This window comes from Pseudophryne corroboree, chromosome 4 (assembly GCF_028390025.1).
Source record: "Pseudophryne corroboree isolate aPseCor3 chromosome 4, aPseCor3.hap2, whole genome shotgun sequence".
NCBI classification, from domain to species: domain Eukaryota; kingdom Metazoa; phylum Chordata; class Amphibia; order Anura; family Myobatrachidae; genus Pseudophryne; species Pseudophryne corroboree.
Genome location: NC_086447.1, coordinates 448,294,556 through 448,320,071, shown reverse-complemented (window position 1 = coordinate 448,320,071; position 25,516 = coordinate 448,294,556). Strand labels below are relative to the sequence as shown.

The following is a 25,516-nucleotide window of genomic DNA, read 5'->3' as shown; positions in this document are numbered from 1 at the left end:
TTAATGGAACCCAATTTTAGGCCCATAGACACCCCTGACTGTAGGAAGTGCAGAAATCGACCCAGCTGAAATTCCTCCGTTGGGGCCCTTCTGGCCTCACACCACGCAACATATTTTCGCCATATGCGGTGATAATGGTTTGCGGTCACCTCCTTCCTAGCTTTAATCAGTGTAGGGATGACTTCCTCCGGAATGCCCTTTTCCTTCAGGATACGGCGTTCAACCGCCATGCCGTCAAACGCAGCCGCGGTAAGTCTTGGAACAGACAGGGTCCCTGCAGCAGCAGGTCCTGTCTGAGCGGCAGAGGCCATGGGTCCTCTGAGATCATTTCTTGAAGTTCTGGGTACCAAGCTCTTCTTGGCCAATCCGGAACCACAAGTATAGTTCTTACTCCTCGCCTTCTTATTATTCTCAGTACCTTGGGTATGAGAGGCAGAGGAGGGAACACATAAACCGACTGGTACACCCACGGTGTCACTAGAGCGTCCACAGCTATCGCCTGAGGGTCCCTTGACCTGGCGCAATATTTTTTTAGCTTTTTGTTGAGGCGGGACGCCATCATGTCCACCTGTGGCCGTTCCCAGCGATTTACAATCAGCTTGAAGACTTATGGATGAAGTCCCCACTCTCCCGGGTGGAGGTCGTGCCTGCTGAGGAAGTCTGCTTCCCAGTTGTCCACTCCGGGAATGAACACTGCTGACAGTGCTACCACGTGATTTTCCGCCCATCAGAGAATCCTTGTGGCTTCTGCCATCGCCATCCTGCTTCTTGTGCCGCCCTGTCGGTTTACATGGGCGACCGCCGTGATGTTGTCTGACTGGATCAGCACCGGCTGGTGTTGAACCAGGGGTCTTGCCTGACTTAGGGAATTGTAAATGGCCCTTAGTTCCAGAATATTTATGTGTAGGGAAGTCTCCTGACTTGTCCATAGTCCTTGGAAGTTTCTTCCCTGTGTGACTGCCCCCCAACCTCGAAAGCTGGCATCCGTGGTCACCAGGACCCAGTCCTGTATGCCGAATCTGCGGCCCTCTAGAAGATGAGCACTCTGCAGCCACCACAACAGCGACACCCTGGTCCTTGGAGACAGGGTTATCAGCCGATGCATCTGAAGATGCGATCCGGACCACTTGTCCAACAGATCCCACTGAAAGATCCTTGCATGGAACCTTCCGAATGGAATTGTTTCGTAAGAAGCCACCATCTTTCCCAGGACTCGCGTGCAGTGGTGCACCGACACCTGTTTTGGTTTAAGGAGGTCTCTGACTAGAGATGACAACTCCTTGGCCTTCTACTCCGGGAGAAACACTTTTTTCTGTTCTGTGTCCAGAACCATCCCCAGGAACAGTGGACGCATTGTAGGAACCAGCTGCGACTTTGGAATATTCAGGATCCAGCCGTGCTGTTGTAGCACTTCCCGAGCTAGTGCTACTCCGATCAACAACTGTTCCCTGGACCTCGCCTTTATAAGGAGATCGTCCAAGTACGGGATAATTAAAACTCCCTTTTTCCGAAGGAGTATCATCATTTCGGCCATTACCTTGGTAAATACCCTTGGTGCCGTGGACAGACCAAACGGCAACGTCTGGAATTGGTAATGACAGTCCTGTACCACAAATCTGAGGTACTCCTGGTGAGGAGGGTAAATGGGGACATGCAGGTAAGCATCCTTGATGTCCAGTGATACCATGTAATCCCCCTCGTCCAGGCTTGCAATCACCGCCCTGAGCGATTCCATCTTGAACTTGAACCTTCTTATATAAGTGTTCAAGGATTTTAAATTTAAAATGGGTCTCACCGAACCGTCCGGTTTCGGTACCACAAACATTGTGGAATAGTAACCCCGTCCTTGTTGAAGGAGGGGTACCTTGATTATCACCTGCTGAGAATACAGCTTGTGAATCGCCTCCAGCACTGCCTCCCTGTCCGGGGGAGCTGTCGGCAAGGCAGATTTGAGGAAACGGCGAGGGGGAGACGTCTCGAACTCCAGCTTGTACCTCTGAGATACTACTTGTAGAATCCAGGGATCCACCCGTGAGCGAGCCCACTGGTCGCTGAAGTTCTTGAGGCGGGCCCCCACCGTACCTGGCTCCGCCCTGTGGAGCCCCAGCGTCATGCGGTGGACTTAGAGGAAGCGGGGGAGGACTTTTGTTCCTGGGAACTGGCTGTGTGTTGCAGCTTTTTCCCTCTACCTCTGCCTCTGGGCAGAAAGGACGCGCCTCTAACCCGCTTGCCTTTCTGGGGCCGAAAGGACTGTACCTGATAATACGGTGCTTTCTTTGGCTGTGAGGGAACATGGGTTAAAAATGCTGACTTCCCAGCTGTCGCTGTGGAAACGAGGTCCGAGAGACCGTCCCCAAACAACTCCTCACCCTTGTAAGGCAAAACTTCCATGTGCCTTTTAGAATCTGCATCTCCTGTCCACTGCCGAGTCCACAATCCTCTCCTGGCAGAAATGGACATTGCTTTTATTTTAGATGCCAGCCGGCAAATATCCCTCTGTGCAACTCTCATGTATAAGACAGCGTCTTTAATATGCTCTACGGTTAGCAATATAGTGTCCCTGTCTAGGGTATCAATGTTTTCCGACAGGGAATCTGACCACGCAGCTGCAGCACTGCACATCCATGCTGAAGCAATAGCCGGTCTCAGTATAATTCCTGAGTGTGTATATACAGACTTCAGGATAGCCTCCTGCTTTCTATCCGCAGGCTCCTTTAGGGCGGCCGTGTCCGGAGACGGTAGTGCTACCTTTTTAGACAGACGTGTGAGCGCTTTATCCACCCTAGGGGATGTCTCCCAACGTGACCTGTCCTCTGGCGGGAAAGGGTACGCCATTAGTAACTTTTTTGAAATTACCAGTTTCTTATCGGGGGAAGCCCACGCTTCTTCACACACTTCATTTAATTCATCAGATGGGGGAAAAAATAAGAATTTACTTACCGATAATTCTATTTCTCGTAGTCCGTAGTGGATGCTGGGGACTCCGTCAGGACCATGGGGAATAGCGGGCTCCGCAGGAGACAGGGCACATCTAAAAAGCTTTTTAGGTCACATGGTGTGTACTGGCTCCTCCCCCTATGACCCTCCTCCAAGCCTCAGTTAGGTACTGTGCCCGGACGAGCGTACACAATAAGGAAGGATCTTGAATCCCGGGTAAGACTCATACCAGCCACACCAATCACACCGTACAACTTGTGATCTGAACCCAGTTAACAGTATGATAACAAAACGAAGTAGCCTCCGAAAAGATGGCTCACAACAATAGTAATAACCCGATTTTTGTAACAATAACTATGTACAAGCATTGCAGACAATCCGCACTTGGGATGGGCGCCCAGCATCCACTACGGACTACGAGAAATAGAATTATCGGTAAGTAAATTCTTATTTTCTCTAACGTCCTAGTGGATGCTGGGGACTCCGTCAGGACCATGGGGATTATACCAAAGCTCCCAAACGGGCGGGAGAGTGCGGATGACTCTGCAGCACCGAATGAGAGAACTCCAGGTCCTCCTTAGCCAGAGTATCAAAATTTGTAAAATTTTACAAACGTGTTCTCCCCTGACCACGTAGCTGCTCGGCAAAGTTGTAATGCCGAGACTCCTCGGGCAGCCGCCCAGGATGAGCCCACCTTCCTTGTGGAATGGGCATCTACATATTTCGTCTGTGGCAGGCCTGCCACAGAATGTGCAAGCTGAATTGTACTACAAATCCAGCGTGCAATAGACTGCTTAGAAGCATGAGCACCCAGCTTGTTGGGTGTATACAGTATAAACAGCAAGTCAGACTTTCTGACTCCAGCCGTCCTAACTATATATATATATATATATATATATATATATATATATATATATATATATATATATATATATATATATATATATATATATATATATATATATATATATATATATATATATTATATTTTTAGGGCCCTGACCACGTCTAGTAACTTGGAGTCCTCCAAGTCCCTAGTAGCCGCAGGCACCACAAGAGGTTGTTTCAGGTGAAAACGCTGACACCCCTTCATGAAGAAACTGGAGACGAGTCCCAGTTCTGTCCTGTTCAAATGGAAAATTTTAATATGGGCTTTTGTAAGACAAAGCCGCCCATTCTGACAATCGCCTGGCCGAGGCCAGGGCTAACAACATGGTCACTTCCCATGTGAGATATTTGTCAACAGCATGGTCACTTTCCATGTGAGATATTTCAAATCCACAGATTTGAGCGGTTCAAACCAATATGATTTTAAGAAATCCCAACACTATGTTGAGATCTCACGGTGCCCCTAGGGGCACAAAAAAGCTGTATATGCAATACATCCTTTACAATCTGGACTTCAGGAACTGAAGTCAATTCTTTCTGGAAGAAAATCTACAGGGCCGAAATTTAAATGTTAATGAACCCCAATTTGAGGTCCAAAACACTCCTGTTTTCAGGAAGTGTAGAAATCGACCTAGTTGAATTTCCGTCGTGGAGCCTTCCTGGCCTCACCCACTCAACATATTTTCACCACATGTGGTGATGACGTTGTGCGGTCACCTCCTTCCTGGCTTTGACCAGGGTAGGTATGACCTCTTATGGAATGCCTTTTCCCCTCAGGATCCGGCATTCAACCGCCATGCCGTCAAACGCAGCCGCGGTAAGTCTTGGAATAGACATGGTACTTGCTGAATCAAGTCCCTTCTTAGCTCCCCAGGCCCTTAGTCCTCTGTGAGCATTTCTTGAAGTTCCGGGTACCAAGTCCCTCTTGGCCAATCCGGAGCCACTAGTATAGTTCATACTCCTCTATGTCTTATAATTCTCAATACCCTGGTTATGAGAAACAGAGGAGGGAACACATACACAGACTGGTACACCCACGGTGTTACCAGAACATCCGCAGCTATCGCCTGAAGGTCTCATGACCTGGCGGAATACCTGTCCCGTTTTTGTTCGGGCGGGACGCCATCATGTCCACCTTTGGTCTTTGCCAACGGTCCACAATCATGTTGAAAAACTTCCCTATGAAGTTTCCACTCTCCCGGGTGGAGGTCATGCCTGCTGAGGAAGTCTGCTTCCCAGTCGTCCACTCCCGGAAAGAACACTGCTGACAGTGCTATCACATGATTTTCCGCCTAGCGAAAAATCCTTGCAGTTTTCACTGCCCTCCTGCTTCTTGTGCCGCCCTTCTGTTTACGTGGGCGACTGCCGTGATGTTATCCCACTGGATCAATACCGGCTGACCTTGAAGCAGAGGTCTAGCTAAGTTTAGAGCATTATAAATTTGCTCTAAGCTTATTTATGTGGAGAGAATTCTCCAGACTTAATCACACTTCCCTGGAAAAATTTTTCCCTGTGTGACTGTTCCCCAGCCTCTCAGGCTGGCCTCCGTGGTCACCGGCATCCAATCCTGAATGCCGAATCTGCGGCCCTCTAGAAGATGAGCACTCTGTAATCACCACAGGAGAGACACCCTTTTCCTTGGATATAGGGTTATCCGCTGATGCATCTGAGGATGCGATCCGGACCATTTGTCCAGCAGATCCCACTGAAGAGTTCTTGCGGGAAATCTGCCGAATGGAATTGCTTAGTAATAAGCCACCATTTTTACCAGGACTCTTGTGCAATGATGCACTGACACTTTTCCTGGTTTTAGGAGGATCCCGATTAGCTCGGATAACTCCCTGGTTTTCTCCACTGGGAGAAACACGTTTTTCTGGACTGTGTCCAGAATCTTCCCTAGGAACAGTAGACGTGTCGTCGGAAAAAGCTGCGATTTTGGAATATTTAGAATCCACTCGTGCTGTCGTAGAACTACTTAAGATAGTGCTACTCCGACCTCCAACTGTTCTCTGGACCTTGCCCTTATCAGGAAAGCGTCCATGTTTCTTTTAAGAAAAATCATCATTCCGGCCATTACCTTGGTAAAGACCCGGGGCGCCGTGGACCATCCAAACGGCAGCGTCTGAACTGATAGTGACAGTTCTGTACCAGGAACCTGAAGTACCCTTGGTGAGAAGGGCAAATTTGGACCTGTAGGTAAACGTCCCTGATATCCAGTGACATCATATCGTCCCCTTCTTCCTGGTTCGCTATCACTGCTCCGAGTGACTCCATCTTGATTTGAACGCTTGTATGTAAGTGTTCAAATATTTCAGATCTCACCGAGCCGGTTGGCTTCAGTACCACAATATAGTGTGGAATACTACCCCCTTCCTTGTTGTAAGAAGGGTACTTTGATTATCACCTGCTGGGAATACAGCCTGTGAATTGTGTGAGGGGGAGACGTCTCGAATTTCCAATGTACACCTGGGATATTACATGTAGGATCCCGGAGTTCCCTTGCGAGTGTTGCTGAAACTCTTGAGATGACCCCCTACCGCACCTGAGTCCGCTTGTACGGCCCCAGCGTTATGCTGCGGACTTGGCAGAAGCCGTGAGGAGCTTCTGTTCCTGGGAATGAGCTGCTTGCTGCAGTCTTCTTCCCTTTCCTCTCCCCCTGGGCAGATATGACTGGCCTTCGCCCGCCTGCCCGTATGGGGACGAAAGGACTGAGACTGAAAAGACTGTCCTTTTCTGCCAATATGTGACTCGGGGTAACAAAAGGTGGATTTTTCAGCTGTTGCCATGGCCACCAGGTCCAATGGACCGCCCCTTTATACGGCAATACTTCCATATGCCGTCTGGAATCTGCCTCACCTGACCACTGTCGTGTCTTCGTCTGGCAGATATGTACATCACATTTACTCTTTGATGCCAGAATGCAAATATGCCTCTGCGCATCACACATATATAGAAATGCATCCCTAAAATGCTCTATAGACAATAAAATCCTGTCCCTGTCAAGGGTATCAAAATTTTCAGTCAGGAAATCCGACCAAGCCCCCTCAGCGCTGCACATCCAGGCTGAGGCGATTGCTGGTCGTAGTATAACACCAGTATGTGTGTATATACTGTTATGATATTTTTCAGCTTCCTATCAGCTGGCTCCTTGAGGGCGGCCGTATCTGGAAACGGTAACGCCATGTTTTTTATATGCGTGTGAGCGCCTTGTCCACCCTAAGGTGTGTTTTCCAACTCGCCCTTACTACTGGCGGGAAAAAGGGTATACCGCCCATAACTTTCTGTCGGAGGAACCCCACGTATCATCACACACTTCATTTAATTTATCTGATTCAGGCAAAACTACAAGTAGTTTATTCCCACCCTACAAAATACCCTTATTTGTGGTACTTGTGGTATCAGAAATACGTAACACCTCCTTCATTGCCCTTAACATGTAACTTGTGGCCCTAAAGGAAAAATACGTTTGTTTCTTCACCGTCGACACTGGGGTCAGTGTCCGTGTCAGTGTCTGTCGACCGACTGAGGTAAATGGGCGTTTTTACAAGCCCCTGACGGTGTCTGAGACGCCTGGACCGATACTAATTTGTCCGCCGGCTGTCTCATGTCGTCAACCGGCTTGCAGCGTGTTGACATTATCACGTAATTCCATAAGTAAGCCATCCATTCTGGTGTCGACTCCCTAGAGAGTGACATCACCATTACAGGCAATTTTCTCCGTCTCCTCACCAACAGTTTCCTCATACATGTCGACACACACGTACCGACCTACAGCACACACATACAGGGAATGCTCTGATAGAGGACAGGACCCACTAGCCCTTTGGGGAGACAGAGGGAGAGTTTGCCAGCACACACCAAAAGCGCCATAATGTATATAACAACCCTAGAAGGTGTTGTTTCTATATATGGGCTCTTAATATATAATTATATCGCCAATTTATGCCCCCCTTCTCTTTAACCCTGTTTCTGTAGTGCAGGGGAGAGTGGGAGCCTTCCTCACCAGCGGAGCTGGTCAGGAAAATGGCGTTGAGTGCTGAGGAGAATAAGCTCCGCCCCTTTCACGGCGGGCTTTTCTCCCGGTTATTAGGAAAACTGGCCTGGGTTAAATACATACATATAGCCTTAATGGCTATATGTGATGTATTTATTTGCCAAATAGGTATTTATATTGCTGCCCAGGGCGCCCCCAGCAGCGCCCTGCACCCTCCGTGACCGTGTCAGTGAGCCGTGTAGCAACAATGGCGCACAGCTGCAGTGCTGTGCGCTACCTCTCTGAAGACTGTGAAGTCTTCTGCCGCCTGTTTCCGGACCTCCGTTCCGCCGTCTTTCTTCAGCGTCTGTAAGGGGGATCGGCGGCGCGGCTCCGGGACGAACCCCAGGCTGACCTGTGTTCCGACTCCCTCTGGAGCTCAGTGTCCAGTAGCCTAAAACTTCAATCCTCCTGCACGCAGGTGAGTTGCAAGTCTCTCCCCTAAGTCCCTCGTTGCAGTGATCCTGTCGCCAGCAGGAATCACTGATTAGAAACCTAAAAATAAAAATAAAAAAACTTTACTAAACAGCTCCTTAAGAGAGCCATCCAGTTTGCACCCTTCTCGGACGGGCACAAAAACCTAACTGAGGCTTGGAGGAGGGTCATAGGGGGAGGAGCCAGTACACACCATGTGACCTAAAAAGCTTTTTAGATGTGCCCTGTCTCCTGCGGAGCCCGCTATTCCCCATGGTCCTGACGGAGTCCCCAGCATCCACTAGGACGTTAGAGAAATCACTGGTAGCTTTTTCTCCCCAAACATAATACCCTTTTTTGTGGTACCTGGGGTAATATCAGAAATGTGCAACACATTTTTCATTGCCGTAATCATATAACGAGTGGCTCTATTGGAATGTACACTAGTCTCATCGTCGTCGACACTGGAGTCAGTATCCGTGTCGACATCTGTGTCTGCCATCTGAGGTAGTGGGCGTTTTAGAGCCCCTGATGGCTTTTGAGACGCCTGGGCAGGCACGGGCTGAGAAACCGGCTGTCCCACATCTGCTATGTCGTCAAACCTTTTATGTAAGGAGTTGACACTGTCGCGTAATTCCTTCCACATGTCCATCCATTCAGGTGTCGACCCCGCAGGGGGTGACATCACATTTATCGGCACCTGCTCCGCCTCCACATAAGCCTCCTCATCAAACATGTCGACACAGCCGTACCGACACACCGCACACACACAGGGAATGCTCTGACTGAGGACAGGACCCCACAAAGTCCTTTGGGGAGACAGAGAGAGAGTATGCCAGCACACACCAGAGCGCTATATAATACAGGGATACACACCACACACAGTGATTTTTCCCCTATAGCTGCTATAATACACAAGTTTGCGCCTAAATTTAGTGCCCCCCTTCTCTTTTTTACCCTATGGAGTCTGGAAACTGCAGGGGAGAGCCTGGGGAGCGTCCTTCCAGCTGAGCTGTGAGAGGAAATGGCGCCAGTGTGCTGAGGGAGATAGCCCCGCCCCTTTCACGGCGGACTTCTCCCGCTTTTTTCTGGATATTTTTGGCAGGGGATTTTACACACATATAGTCTTCCTGACTATATTATGTGTTTATTTGCCAAGCTAAGGTATTTATATTGCAGCCCAGGGCACCCCCCCCCCCCCCAGCGCCCTGCACCCATCAGTGAACGGAGTGTGAGGTGTGCATGGGGAGCAATGGCGCACAGCTGCAGTGCTGTGCGCTACCTTAATGAAGACCGGAGTCTTCAGCCGCCGATTTTCTGGACGTTCTTCTCGCTTCTGGCTCTGCAAGGGTGACAGGGGCGCAGCTGCGGGACCGGAAGACCGAGGCTGGGCCTGTGTTCGATCCCTCTGGAGCTAATGGTGTCCAGTAGCCTAAGAAGCCCAAGCTAGCTGCAAGCAGGTAGGTTCGCTTCTTCTCCCCTCAGTCCCTCGAAGCAGTGAGTCTGTTGCCAGCAGATCTCACTGAAAATAAAAAACCTAAATATACTTTCTTTCTAAGAGCTCAGGAGAGCCCCTAGTGTGCATCCAGCTCGGCCAGGCACAAAATTCTAACTGAGGTCTGGAGGAGGGGCATAGAGGGAGGAGACAGTGCACACCAGGTAGTCCTAAATCTTTCTTAGATGTGCCCAGTCTCCTGCGGAGCCGCTATTCCCCATGGTCCTTACGGAGTCCCCAGCATCCACTAGGACGTCAGAGAAAGTATTTTAGGAAGCAGCAGCAGATTGAATTTATAAGGTGATTTGGCTGCAATAGTGCAACCTATGGTTTCACAGTCTGTTGCCGAGCAGCATCGGTGAGAAACTAGACAGATATTAAGAGACACTTTGATCAAAATATTGTAGAATAGTATTGAACCATCAACAGGTTTTAACTATAGAATATGACCAACAGCAGAGACTAATTGTGTGTGGCCCTCAGAGAACACAGCTCCAAGACAGACAATTACCATTCCTAAAACACAGACAAATTAAGTGCAGCACTTTATTGTATTTTGTCTGCTAGAAATGGCTTTATCCATCTTCACTGAATATATTATGATGGGTTAAACACTAGTAATTTAAGATAAGAAAAACTATTCCGTGCATTTGCATTTTGGGAGGAGAGACGTTCATTTCACCCAGCGGTCGAAATGAGCCATCTCACTAGATTTGGCATGCATTAGAGCCAGCGATAGCGACACGCGGGACCACGCATCGCTGTCACCAGCACCCTACAACATAGAGATCCGTGCTTAATTTCTAAGCAATCTAGTCAGATTGCTCATAATTTAAGCATGGATCTCTCCATGTGTACCCTCCTTAATACATCTGCTCCACAATATGATATGAGGCGCTCTTTCATCTCTTCCAAAAACTTATGTCCCTACAATAAGTAACTAAAAACAATACCCATTAGTAGGAGTTATCTAAATGCAGGAAAATTATAATTTCCCGTGACACTAACAATCTAATCATTACTATTGTACCCCTATAATGTAGAATGACCTTCTAGATTTGATATATTATAAAATCAGTGCAAGACATTTTAATTGGCTAATGCAGGTCTGGCCCATTTGTGGCTCTCCAGCTGTTGTGAAACAGACAGACTTAATTGTCGTTAGTACCAGTACAGTAAGCTTGCCGGCACCATGGCAGCCCAATGCAGGGTAACTCTTATAATCGCAAGCCACTGGGATCGGTTTAGAGTGGCAATATGGAAGTGCACTGTTTGAAGGTCATGGGCAAACGGCTATAGCCATTATTTATTACCAGTTATTTATATAGCGCACACATTCTGCAGTGCTCTTCCAGAGAATAGTTGGCCATTCACATCAGTCCCTGCCCCAGTGGAGCTTACAATCCCTACCACATGTATACATAGGGGTTAATTTTGTTGGGAACCAATTAACCTACAAGTATATTTTTGGATTGTGGGAGGAAACTGGAGCACCCAGAGGAAACCCACGCAAGCACGGAGAAAATATACAAACTCCACACAGTTAGGGATATGGTGGGAATCGAACCCATGGCCTCAGTGCTGTGAGGCAGTAATGCTAAAGTTACACCATCCGTGTTGCCATGTTCTCTTTGGCGTATCACGTGCTATTTTCCATCCTTCCTGGCGTGGGTTATTTAGGCACTGGTATGGTAATCTTTTAGGCTCCATTTTGCAGACCTATCTGAAACAAGTTTAAATCGCTGTCTTTAATATAGGATTCAATTGTGGGTTAGCCTTTGCATAGATTTCAGATGTTTTTAAATTTCTCCAGCGGCCTGTTTAAGTCCGTACACATTAGACAAAGTCGCTCTGTGAGCGACGTCGTCTAAGGTTTCCCCTCCCGACACGGCCGGCGGCTGACTGTACACACTGAGCGATATGACCGCTCATAACGCTCAGTGACGTCACGCCTCCGCCAGCTCTGCATGCAGGTCGTGGACGACAGTCCAGATCCTGCATGCATGCACTGCCGACAGTGACTATCGCTACCGACCCGCAGGGCCGCGCATCGGTCATCGCTGGCGGCAAACACACTTGCCGATAAAATGAACGACGTCACTAAGGGAGGGGGAAAATGAGCGACGTCGCTCATTTTATCGCCAAGTGTGTATGGGCCTTTAGTTTTGGTTGTAGTGTGTTTCGTAAGCACCTCATTTGTAAACGTTTATGCCTTGTTAGAACGTTTAAGGATTGTCCATGATTCTAAACCATAAAGTAATATTGTCCTAACTAACGTGTCGAATACCTTAATTTTTTGGGGAATGGAAATATCCTGTTGGCTCTAAAGGCTTTTTTCTAAGATGCAAAGGCAGCTGTGGCAGAATAAATAAGATTTTACTCACCGGTAAATCTATTTCTCGTAGTCCGTAGTGGATGCTGGGAACTCCGAAAGGACCAGGGGGATAGCGGGCTCCGAAGGAGGCTGGGCACTCTAGAAAGATTTATGACTACCTGGTGTGCACTGGCTCCTCCCACTATGACCCTCCTCCAAGCCTCAGTTAGGACACTGTGCCCGGACGAGCTGACATAATAAGGAAGGATTTTGAATCCCGGGTAAGACTCATACCAGCCACACCAATCACACCGTACAACTCGTGATACTATATACAGTTTGACAGTATGAAAACAACTGAGCCTCTCAACAGATGGCTCAACAATAACCCTTTAGTTAGCAATAACTATTTACAAGTATTGCAGACAATCCGCACTTGGGATGGGCGCCCAGCATCCACTACGGACTACGAGAAATAGATTTACCGGTGAGTAAAATCTTATTTTCTGACGTCCTAGTGGATGCTGGGAACTCCGAAAGGACCATGGGGATTATACCAAAGCTCCCAAACGGGCGGGAGAGTGCGGATGACTCTGCAGCACCGAATGAGAGAACTCAAGGTCCTCCTCAGCCAGGGTATCACATTTGTAAAATTTTGCAAACGTGTTTGCCCCTGACCAAGTAACAGCTCGGCAAAGTTGTAAAGCCGAGACCCCTCGGGCAGCCGCCCAAGATGAGCCCACCTTCCCTGTGGAATGGGCTTTCACTGATTTAGGATGCAGCAGTCCAGTCGCAGAATGCGCCTGCTGAATCGTGTCACCGATCCAGCGAGCGATAGTCTGCTTAGAAGCAGGAGCACCCAACCTGTTGGGTGCATACAGGACAAATAGCGAGTCAATTTTCCTGACTCTAGCCGTCCTGGAAACATAATTTTTCAAGGCCCTGACTACGTCCAGTAACTTGGAATCCTCCAAGTCCCTAGTAGCCGCAGGCACCACAATAGGTTGGTTCAAGTGAAAAACTGACACCACCTTAGGGAGAAACTGGGAACGAGTCCTCAATTCTGCCCTATCCATATGGAAAAATCAGATAAGGACTTTTATATGACAAAGCCACCAATTCTAATACACGCCTGGCCGAAACCAAGGCCAATAACATGACCACTTTCAACGTGAGATATTTTAGATCCACGGTTTTTAGTGGTTCAAACCAATGTGATTTTTAAGAAACTCAACACCACGTTGAGATCCCAAGGTGCCACTGGAGGCACAACCGGGGGCTGAATATGCAGCACTCCTTTTACAATGTCTGAACTTCAGGTACTGAAGCTAATTCTTTCTGGAAGAAAATCGACAGAGCCGAGATCTGTATCTTAATGGAGCCTAATTTTAGGCCCATAGACACTCCTGCTTGTAGGAAATGCAGAAATCGACCTAGTTGAAATTCCTCTGTTGGGGCCTTTTTTAGGCCTCACACCAAGCAACATATTTCCGCCATATGCGGTGATAATGTTTTGCAGTTACATCTTTCCTGGCTTGAATCAGCGTAGGAAAGACTTCCTCCGGAATGCCCTTTTCCTTTAGGATCCGGCGTTCAACCGCCATGCCATCAAAACGTAGCCGCGGTAAGTCTTGGACCAGACAGGGCCCCTGCTGCAGCAGGTCCTGTCTGAGCGGCAGAGGCCATGGGTCCTCTGATATATTTTCTTGAAGTTCTGGGTACCAGGCTCTTCTTTGCCAATCCGGAACCATGAGTATCGTTCTTACTCCTCGCCTTCTTATTATTCTCAGTACCTTTGGTATGAGAGGCAGAGGGGGGAACACATAAACCGACTGGTACACCCACGGTGTTACCAGAGCGTCCACAGCTATCGCCTGAAGGTCCCTTGACCTGGCGCAATATCTTTTATAGCTTTTTGTTGAGGCGGGACGCCTTCATGTCCACCTGAGGCCGTTCCCAATGGTGTACAATCCTTTGGAAGACTTCTGGATGAAGTCCCCACACTCTCGGGTGGAAGTCGTGTCTGCTGAGAAGATCTGCTTCCCAGTTGTCCACTCCGGGAATGAACACTGCTGACAGTGCTAACACATGATTTTCCGCCCATCGGAGAATCCTTGTGGCTTCTGCCATCGCCATCCTGCTTCTTGTGCCGCCCTGTTGGTTTACATGGGCGACTGCCGTGATGTTGCCCGATTGGATCAGAACCGGCTGGTTTTGAAGCAGAGGCCTTGCCTGACTCAGGGCATTGTAATGGCCCTCTGTTCCAGAATATTTATGTAGGGAAGTCACCTGACTTGACCAAAGTCCCTGGAAGTTTCTTCCCTGTGTGACTGCCGCCCAGCCTCAAAGGCTGGCAACCATGGTCACTAGGACCTAGTCCTGTATGTCGAACCTGCGGCCCTCTTGAAGATGGGCACTCTGCAGCTACTACAGTAGAGATACCCTGGTCCTTGGAGACAGGGTTATCAGCCTAATGCATCTGAAGATGCGACCCGGACCACTAGTCTAACAGGTCCCCCTGAAAAATTCTTGCATGGAACCTGCCGAATGGGATTGCTTCGTAGGAAGCTACCATTTTTCCCAGGACTCGCGTGCAATGATGCACCGATACCTGTTTTGGCTTCAGGAGGTCTCTGACTAGAGATGACAGCTCCTTGGCTTTCTCCTCCGGGAGAAACACTTATTTCTGGTCTGTGTCCAGAACCATCCCCAGGAACAGTAGACGTGTCGTAGGAACCAGCTGTGACTCTGGACTGTTTAGAATCCAACCGTGCTGTTGTAGCACTTTCCAAAATAGTGCTACCCCGACTAGCAACTGCTCCTTGGACCTCGCCCTTATAAGGAGATTGTCCAAGTACGGGATAATTAAAACTCCCCTTTTTCGAAGGAGTATCATCATTCCGGCCATTACCTTGGTAACACCCTCGGTGCCATGTACAGTCCAAACGGCAGAGTCTGGACTTGGTAATGGTAATCCTGTACCACAAATCTGAGGTACTCCAGGCGAGGATAGTAAATAGGGACATGCAGGTAAGCATCCTTGATGTCCCGGAATACCATGTAATCCCCCTCGTCCAGGTTTGCAATAACCGCCCAGAGCGATTCCATCTTGAACTTGAATTTTTTATGTTCAAGGATTTTAAATATAAAAAAGGGTCACACCGAACCATGCGGTTTCGGTACCCCAAACCGTGTGGAATAGTAACCCCGTCCTTGTTGAAGTAGGGGCACCTTAAGTATAACCTGCTGGGAATACAGCTTATTAATTGCCTCTAGCACAGCCTCCCTGCCTGAGGGAGTTGTCGGCAAGGCATATTTGAGGAAACGGCGGGGGGAAGACATCTCGAATTCCAGCTTGTACCCCTGAAATACTACTTGAATGAAACAGGGATCCACCTGTGAGCGAGCCCACTGATCGCTGAAATTTTTGAGACGGCCCCCCACCGTACCTGGCTACACCTGTGGAGCCCCCGCGTCATGCTGTGGACTCAGAGGAAAATTGAGGTAAAATTATATTTCTTCCCAGCTGTTGCTGCGGATACGAGGTCCCAGAGACCATCCCCAAATAATTCCTCACCTTTATAAGGCTCTCTATGCGCCTTTTAAGGTCAGCATTACCTGTCCAGTGACAGGTCTCTAATACCCTCCTGACAGAATGGACATTACATTCATTTTGGATGCCAGCCGGCAAAATATCCCTCTGTGCATCCCTCATATATAAGACGACGTCTTTAATATGTTCTCATGTTAGCAAACTAGTATGTTTGACAGGGTCACCGACCACGCTGCAGCAGCACGCTCTGCAGGTTTCAGTCTAGTACCTGAGTGTGTAAATACAGACTTCAGGATAGCCTCCTGCTTTTTATCAACAGGTACCTTCAAAGTGGCCGTTCCTAAAACGGTAGTGCCACCTATTTTGACAACCGTGTGAGCGCCTTATCCACCCTAGGGGATATCTCCCAGCGTAACTTATCCTCTGGCGGGAAAAGGTACGCCATCAGTAACTTTTTAGAAATTACCAGTTTCTTATCATTGGGAATCCACGCTTTTCACACACATCATTCATTCATCTGATGGGGGAACAAAACATTGCCTGCTTTTTCTCCCCAAACATAAAAACCCATTTGTAGAGGTTAATGTCAGAAATGTGTAACATTTTTTATTGCCGGGATCAAGTCACGGATGTTCCTAGTGGATTGTGTATATGTCTCAACCTTGTCGACACTGGAGTCAGACTCCGTGTCGACATCTGTGTCTGCCATCTGAATGAGCGGGCGTTTTTGAGCCCCTGATGGCCTTTGAGACGCCTGGGCAGGCACGGGCTGAGAAGCCGGCTGTCCCACAGCTGTTACGTCATCCACCCTTTTATGTAAGGAGTTGACACTGTCGGTTAATACCTTTTACCTAACCATCCACTCTGGTGTCGGCCCCACAGAGGGCGACATCACATTTATCGGCATCTGCTCCGTCACTAAATAAGCCTCCTCCTCAAACATGTCGACACAGCTGTACCGACACACCGCACACACACAGGGAATGCTCTGACTGAGGACAGGACCCACAAAGCCCTTTGGGGAGACAGAGAGAGAGTATGCCAGCACACACCAGAGCGCTATATAATGTGGGGATTAACACTATAACTGAGTGAATTTTCCCCCATAGCTGCTTGTATATACAATATTGCGCCTAAATTTAGTGCCCCCCCCTCTCTTTTTAACCCTTTGAGCCTGAAAACTACAGGGGAGAGCCTGGGGAGCTTTCTTCCAGCTGCACTGTGAAGAGAAAATGGCGCCAGTGTGTCTGAGGGAGATAGCTCCGCCCCTTTTCCGCGGCCTATTCTCCCGCTTTTTTCTGGATTCTGGCAGGGGTATTTACCACATATATAGCCTCTGGGGCTATATATTGTGGTATTTTTGCCAGCCAAGGTGTTTTTATTGCTGCTCAGGGCGCCCCCCCCAAGCGCCCTGCACCCTCAGTGACCGGAGTGTGAAGTGTGCCTGAGTAACAAAGGCGCACAGCTGCAGTGCTGTGCGCTACCTTGGTGAAGACTGATGTCTTCTGCCGCCGTTTTTCCGGACCTCTTCTTGCTTCTGGCTCTGTAAGGGGGACGGCGGCGCGGCTCCGGGACCGAACACCAAGGACTGGGCCTGCGGTCGATCCCTCTGGAGCTAATGGTGTCCAGTAGCCTAAGAAGCCCAATCCGGCTGCAAGCAGGCGAGTTCGCTTCTTCTCCCCTTAGTCCCTCGCTGCAGTGAGCCTGTTGCCAGCAGGTCTCACTGAAAATAAAAAACCTAAATCTATACTTTCTTTCTAAGGGCTCAGGAGAGCCCCTAGTGTGCATCCAACCTCGGCCGGGCACAAGATCTAACTGAGGCTTGGAGGAGGGTCATAGTGGGAGGAGCCAGTGCACACCAGGTAGTCATAAATCTTTCTAGAGTGCCCAGCCTCCTTCGGAGCCCGCTATCCCCCTGGTCCTTTCGGAGTTCCCAGCATCCACTAGGACGTCAGAGAAAATCCGGTATTATGTGACAGAGTACAAAGTAGAATAAACATAATAGGTAAATACTGTGACACTATATAAAAGCCTTACGCACCTAGTCCCTTAGGGTATAGAATATAGTGATAGATCTCTGGGAAACTCTGGAAGTGAAAACACACAAGCACTGGACTATAATATATATATATATATATATATATATATATATATATACACACACACACACACACATACACACACACACACATACACTGTATATTTTAGAATACTCGTACAATATATCCTGTAATTGGTGCACTTTCTTAACTAACACTGTCTATATAGGGACATGTAGAATGCTCAAGTGTTTGTAAAGTCACAGCGCAGTATACAGACGACTTTACAGGGGAGAACCTTGCCCTGCAGTCCCGGAGAACAGCCACAGCTATGCTCTAAGATGGCTCCCAGCATCTCAGTCAGGGAGAGTGTGAGGAAGCTCCAGGGCGGGAAAATCTGCAGTAGATGGCACCCTGGTCTCGGGAGGAGCTACAAGTTAAGCACCGACTCCCCCATGCTGGGCCTCATCACCGATACTACGGAGCCTTATCAACAGGAGCGTTAGTACACCCAACCTGTACTACTATGCGCTAGCGGAAATAGTGGGGTCCCTGCTCGGTGATAGTGTCCACGTGAGCGTCACAGTCCATCTCCCTCGACATGCGATCGGAACGCAATTTAATGGCGGGTCCTGCCTGGGGGACCCTTTTACCTCCTCCCCATAGCAGCCACGAAAACCAGGAGAGCGTCTGCAACCGTGTGCCTAGAGCCGTAGCGTCTCGGCCGCAAGTACCCGGGAACAGGCCGCGGAAGTATGCGCCGCTGCTTGGGAGGTGACAGACGCAGCGTTGAATGTCACCCTGACATATCAGTGCTGCGTCCCTTGAACTCGTCTGAAAAAGCTTTTCTTCAGGGATGCCCAGAGCAGCCCTCCTGCTAGTGACCTGCTTCTACAGGCACCAACTCGAAACTGAGCTCACAGTGCCTGGAGGCGGGGTTATAGAGGAGGACCCACAATGCATTCTGGGACAGCCTAAAGCTTTAGCCTGCTGGTGCCTCTCTGGATCAAGATCTACTCTACACCCGATGTTTTCCCTGTGGAACACAGTGTACCACGCTGCAGAAAAAGCTTTATTTCTCGACACACCAAACGCATATTCCCTTCCAGACAAAGCCCCAGAACAGCTCAGTCGATCCCACAGCATACCTCCCAAAACATGTAATCACGAAATCTGGCAACAGAGACTTGCCTGCAGCACACTTCTACAGGAATATTGTTACTGCTGAACATTGTAGAGCACCTGTCTCAGATGGGAGTCAGAGGAATACCTCCCAATCTCCGACAAAATAGGACAAAGGTGTTACAACCGCTGAAATCAGATAAATTTGGGAGGTATACCATATTCATCCACTAACGCAAATCGGACAAAGATTACACCCATGCATAGTGATGGCGGAAACGTGTGCAATGGATAAAAACCAGATTTTAGTCAACAAACATACCTTAATTTTGGACTCATCTGGTCCTTTGCTAGAATCCGCAACTTTGGTCCCTTGTTTCTCTCTCTGCCTGTAGGTCTTCATGACTCCACATAAAAAGGCACTTTTATTCTACATAATGAAAGCAAGTAAAATTACCACAACAGAAACCACAAGTAAGCCAAATATCACAAAACGGCTTTAGCTCATTTATGACAAAATATTTCACAAAGGGGCCTATTCAATTGTTTTTATAACAGCCGCAATTCAATTGTTCTGCCGTTTGGGTGCCTACAAGCCACAGGGGACACTTTTTTTCTCGCATCCTCCTGATGTGCGAGAAAAAAAAAAAGTGTGTGCAAACTTGGCACTTCGGCAATCCAAACTGTAGTTTGGGTGCCCAAAGTAGAACTTTAGACGGGTTTATTAGTTTTAGGTGGCTAAACCCAGTCAGTTTGGGCGCGACATGCGCAATATGCATTTACACCCAAACAACTGAATTGTGACAATTGTTTGGGTGTATAAACAATCCTGTTTAGACAAGAAAATTAGATGCCCAAAACAACTGAATCGGCCCACCAAGTGTTTAAATTCAAGAATTCCTTATTTACCCTGTCTGCGGTACTAAACGCTTAAACACTAGATACAGAATGTATATATGGTATTAAAGGAAACCAGATCACCAGTTTGACTAGTTTCAAATAGAACTTTGTTTCATTTTGTAGTATTTTAAAATTAGTTCTTTAGAGTCAGACATGTCCACAGTTAACAGAACACCACAATGTAGACAGCCTTGTAAAACTTTAATACAAGTGGCCTATATGTACTATTCAGAGACTGTAAATGTAAAAGCATAAATATTAAACTTGATAATGACACATTTACCTGTACATGCGAGAGGTCACTGTCCTTAAACTGTTGAAGCACAGCTAATGCACCTTCTTCATTGAATTCCTTTAAAGCTTCAATAGCTCTTTCATCTAGATCACTATGTGCAACTAAACCTGTCGGAAAGAGGAATGCAATAAATACACTATACAATATATGGCAGTACATAACATTTTTATAAACAGCAAACTCTTAAGTTATTGTTTATAATGGACTAGCTCTCATATCCCTTCTGTGTCCATTAGGAAATGTTCATATTACAAAAGGAATGAAGTACATTAAATTTACAGATATTATGGGTGGATAGTCATTGCTGCGCCAGACACACTCAATTAGCGGGGATTACCCAGCGCATGAATCTCAGATGCTAGCCTGAACCTTGCAGTTTCATGAGTTGCCAGGTAAAGTCCTTGAGAAAACTGCAAAAATCAGGGGTTCACATGCAGGGAAAACCCACTGAGTTTGTGCACGGTAATCCACAATTCTGGGTGCAGGAAAAAAAAGGCTATTTACCGTATATACTTGAGTATAAGCCGACTTTTTCAGCACTTTTTTTGTGCTGAAAAAGCCACCTCGGCTTATACTTGAGTCAGCTTTAGGAGGGACACTGAGAGCGCAGCTCTCCTGTGTCCCTCCTGCATCTCCGGCGGCAGCGGCGTCTGTGTGGTAAAGGAAGTGCACGAACCGGCACTTCCTTTAACACACGCCGCTGCCGCCGGAGACGCAGGAGGGACACAGGAGAGCCGCGCGCTGCGCTCTTTGTGTCCCTCCTTCAGAAGACAGCGCGGGAGTGACGGAGGGTAAGTATCTAGCACTGTGGGGCACACCTGGCACTATGATATCTGTGTACGGGTAGAGCTGCATTTCCCACCCTGGGCTTATACTCGAGTCAATAAGTTTTCCCAGGTTTTTGTGGTAAAATTAGGTGCCTCGGCTTATATTCGGGTCGACTTATACTCGAGTATATACGGTAATTGAATAGTCTTTCCATATGCCAGGGTGATTTTAGCTGGAAAAGAACCACTAATTGAATATAATACTCCTTTTCCACTGGCTTTAAAAACACGGGTAAATGCGCGGGGGTGCGCATTTACCCATGTTTTTTCCTAGTGGAAACAGCCCCCCCTGCAAATTAACGGATCAAGTGATCCGGGAATCCTACCCGTTGAACACGTGTTCAACCCGGTAAGCTGTGTAGAGTGAACGGAAGCCGTGTCGAAGCGACATGGCTCCCGTTCACAGTGAATGGAAGGGTGGCGCTAGGAGAACATGCGATCTACCAGCGCCGCCCCTGCCGCGTCACTAGAAGCGTAACCAACCCGGCAATATGCCGGGTTGGTGAGCGCTGTGGGAAAGGGGGCTGTAGCACGGGTCACAGCCGTGTCAGGCTCCTGGCTGCGACCCGTGCTACAGGTGGAAAAGGGGTATATATAAGTAACCTTCAATTTCTGGGATCTATGCAAAAGCTTACCCCTTATGGCCTTTATTATGGCCAGAGGACCATATTTTAGGTCAAATTAAGGCAGCCATTTTTAAAACATTAGGAAGGTTTAACTCAGTCTTGATCAAAAGATCAAGGAGACTGAACAACTGATTAACCTATTTCATATTGTTCAATCACTGAATGCAGCTCTTCTAGCATTTCTGTTTAGTTACTGTATTGGCGCAACAACAATGCACATACTGAAAAAGATGCCGTTTTACACTTTTAAAGAGTCAAGAATGATTTGAAATATAATACAGACACAAAGCAGCTAAAGTAATTGTGATATAATATGGTAATTTAATTTATGTTTACAGTTTATCTCAAATGTCATTTCAATTATGATTGTCACCAATAATAAAGGGATTGTAAAAATAAGAATTTACTTACCGATAATTCTATTTCTCGGAGTCCGTAGTGGATGCTGGGGTTCCTGAAAGGACCATGGGGAATAGCGGCTCCGCAGGAGACAGGGCACAAAAGTAAAGCTTTTCCGATCAGGTGGTGTGCACTGGCTCCTCCCCCCATGACCCTCCTCCAGACTCCAGTTAGGTACTGTGCCCGGACGAGCGTACACAATAAGGGAGGAATTTTGAATCCCGGGTAAGACTCATACCAGCCACACCAATCACACCGTACAACTTGTGATCTAAACCCAGTTAACAGTATGATAACAAAAGGAGCCTCTGAAAGACGGCTTCCTACAACAATAACCCGATTTTTGTAACAATAACTATGTACAAGTATTGCAGAATAATCCTCACTTGGGATGGGCGCCCAGCATCCACTACGGACTCCGAGAAATAGAATTATCGGTAAGTAAATTCTTATTTTCTCTATCGTCCTAGTGGATGCTGGGGTTCCTGAAAGGACCATGGGGATTATACCAAAGCTCCCAAACGGGCGGGAGAGTGCGGATGACTCTGCAGCACCGAATGAGAGAACTCCAGGTCCTCTTTTTGCCAGGGTATCAAATTTGTAGAATTTTACAAACGTGTTCTCCCCCGACCACGTAGCTGCTCGGCAGAGTTGTAATGCCGAGACCCCTCGGGCAGCCGCCCAAGATGAGCCCACCTTCCTTGTGGAATGGGCATTTACATATTTTTTGCTGTGGCAAGCCTGCCACAGAATGTGCAAGCTGAATTGTACTACAAATCCAACGAGCAATAGTCTGCTTAGAAGCAGGAGCACCCAGCTTGTTGGGTGCATACAGGATAAACAGCAAGTCATATTTCCTGACTCCAGCCGACCTGGAAACTATATTTTCAGGGCCCTGACAACATCCAGCAACTTGGAGTCCTCCAAGTCCCTAGTAGCCGCAGGTACCACAATAAGCTGGTTCAGGTGAAACGCTGACACCACCTTAGGGAGAAACTGGGGACGAGTCCACAGCTTTGCTCTGTCCGAATGGACAATCAGATATGGCTTTGTGAGATAAAGCCGCCAATTCTGACACTCGCCTGGCCGAGGCCAGGACCAACAGCATGGTCGCTTTCCATGTGAGATATATCAAATCCACAGATTTGAGTTGTTTAAACCAATGTGATTTTAGGAATCCCAAACTACGTTGAGATCGCCCAGTGCCACTGGAGACATCAAAAGGGGGTTGTATATGCAGTACTCCCTTAACAACTTCTGGACTTCAGGAACTGAAGCCAATTTCTTTCTGGAAGAAAATCGACCGGTCGAAATTTGAACCTTAATGGACCCCAATTTGAGACCCATATACACTCCTGTTTGCAGGAAATGTAGGAATTAACCTAGTTGAAATTCTTCCGTGGAGCCTTCCTGGCCTCACACCATGGAACACATTTTCACCTAAGCAGTGATAATGTTGTGCGGTCACCTCCTTCCTGGCTCTGACCAGGGTAGGGATGACCTCTTCCGGAATGCCTTTTTCCCTTAGGATCCGGCGTTCACCCGTCAACGCGGCTGCGGTAAGTCATGGAACAGACATGATTCTTGCTGAATCAAGATCCTTTCTAGTATCTCTTGAAGTTCCGGGTACCAAGTTCTTCTTGGCCAAACCGGAGCCACGAGTATAGTTCTTACTCCTCTCCTTCCTATCATTCTCCATACACTGGGTATGAAAGGCAGAGGAGGGAACACATACACCGACTGGTACACCCACGGTGTTACCAGAGCGTCCCAGCTATTGCCTGAGGGTCTCTAGACCTGGCGCTTCATGTGGGACGCCATCATAACCACCTTTGGTCTTTCCCAACGGTTTACAAACATGTGGAAACTTCCAGATGAAGTTCCCACTTTTCCGGGTGGAATTCATTCATGCTGAGGAAATCTTCCTAGTTGTCCACTCCCGGAATGAACACTGCTGACAGTGTTATCACATGATTTTTCGCCCAGCGAAGAATCCTTGCTGTCATTGCCCTCCTGCTTCTTGTGCCGCCCCGTCTGTTTACGTGGGCGACTGCCATGATGATGTCCTACTGGATCAGCACCGGTTGACTTTGAAGCAGAGGTCTTCCTAGGCTCAGAGCATCGTAAATTGCCCTTAGCTCCAGTATATTCATGTGGAGAGAAATCTCCAGACTTGACCACACTTCCTTGGAAATTTCTTCCCTGTGTGACTGTTCCCCAGCCTCTCAGACTGGCATCCGTGGTCACCAGAACACAGTCCTGAATGCTGAATGTGCTGCCCTCTAGAAGATGAGCACTCTGCAGCCCCCACAGAAGAGACACCCTTGTCCTTGGAGACAGGGTTATCCGCTGATGCATCTGAAGATGCGATCCGGACCATTCGTCCCGCAAATCCCCCTGAAAAGTTTTTGCGTGAGATCTGCCGAATGGAATCGCTTCGTAAGAAGCCACCATTTTTCCCAGGACTCCTGTGCATTGATGCACTGATACTTGGCCTGGTTTTAGGAGGTTTCTGACTAGGTCGGATAACTCCCTGGCTTTCCCCTCCAGGAGAAATACCTCTTTCTGGACTATGCCCAGAATCATTCCTAGGAACAGCAGACGTATCATCGGAAAACAGCTGCGATTTTTGGAATATTTAGAATCCACTCGTGCTGTCGTAGAACTACTTTAGATAGTTCTTTTCCGACCTCCAACTGTTCTCTGGAAACTTGCCCCTTTCAGGATATCGTCCAAATAAGGGATAATTAAGATGCCTTTCTTCTTTTAAGAATCATCTTTTCGGCCATTACCTTGGTAAAGGCCCGGGGTGCCGTGGATAATTCAACGGCAGCGTCTGAAACTGATATTGACAGTTCTGTATCACGAACCAGAGGTACCCTTGTTGAGAAGGGCAAATTTGGACATGGAGGTAATCCTTGATGTCCAGGGACACCATATAGTCCCCTTTTTTCCGGTTCTCTATCACTGCTCTGAGTGACTCCATCTTGATTTGAACCTTTTTATGTAAGTGTTCAAAGATTTCAGATTTAGACTATGTCTCACCAAGCCGTCTGGCTTCAGTACCACAATATAGTGTGGAAGACTAATACCCTTTTCCTTGTTGTAGGAGGGGTACTTTGATTATCACCTGCTGGAAATACAGCTTGTGAATTTTTTTTTTTTCCAATACTGCCTCCCTGTCGGAGGGAGCCGTTGGTAAAGCAGGCTTCAGGAACCTGCGAGGAAAAAATGTCTCGACTCTCCAATCTGTACCCCTGGGATAATACTTGTACGATCTAGGGGTCAACTTGCGAGTGATCCCACTGCGCGCTGAGACTCTTGAGACTACCCCCCCACCTCACCTGAGTCCGCTTGCACGGCCCCAGCGTCACGCTGAGGACTTGGCAGACGCGGTGGAGGGCTTCTTTTCCTGGGAAGGGGCTGCCTGCTGCAGTCTACTTCCCTTTCCTCTATGTCTGGGCAGATATGACTGGCCTTTTGCCCGCTTGCCCACATGGGAAACGGAAGGATTGAGGCTGAAAAGACAGTGTCTTTTTCTGCTGAGATGTAACTTGGGGTAAAAAGGTTGGATTTCCCAGCTGTAGCCGTGGCCCCCAGGTCCGATGGACCGACCCCAAATAACTCCTTCCCTTTATACGGCAATACTTCCATGTGCCGTATGGGATCTGTAT

At 48.0% G+C, this 25,516-nt stretch overlaps 1 protein-coding gene across 9 annotated transcripts in view; it reads right to left on the bottom strand.

Annotated features, from left to right (window-relative positions):
- Positions 1–25,516, bottom strand: part of SYNCRIP (synaptotagmin binding cytoplasmic RNA interacting protein) — a 165,415-nt gene that overhangs the window by 99,871 nt on the left and 40,028 nt on the right. For all 9 annotated transcript variants that reach the window (XM_063916953.1, XM_063916954.1, XM_063916955.1 and 6 more), the window contains 2 exons: positions 19,979–20,097; positions 19,118–19,225 (listed from right to left, as the gene is read on the bottom strand). In XM_063916953.1, the coding sequence (XP_063773023.1) occupies positions 19,118–19,225; positions 19,979–20,097 (227 nt within the window). The remainder of the gene's footprint in view (positions 1–19,117; positions 19,226–19,978; positions 20,098–25,516) is intronic.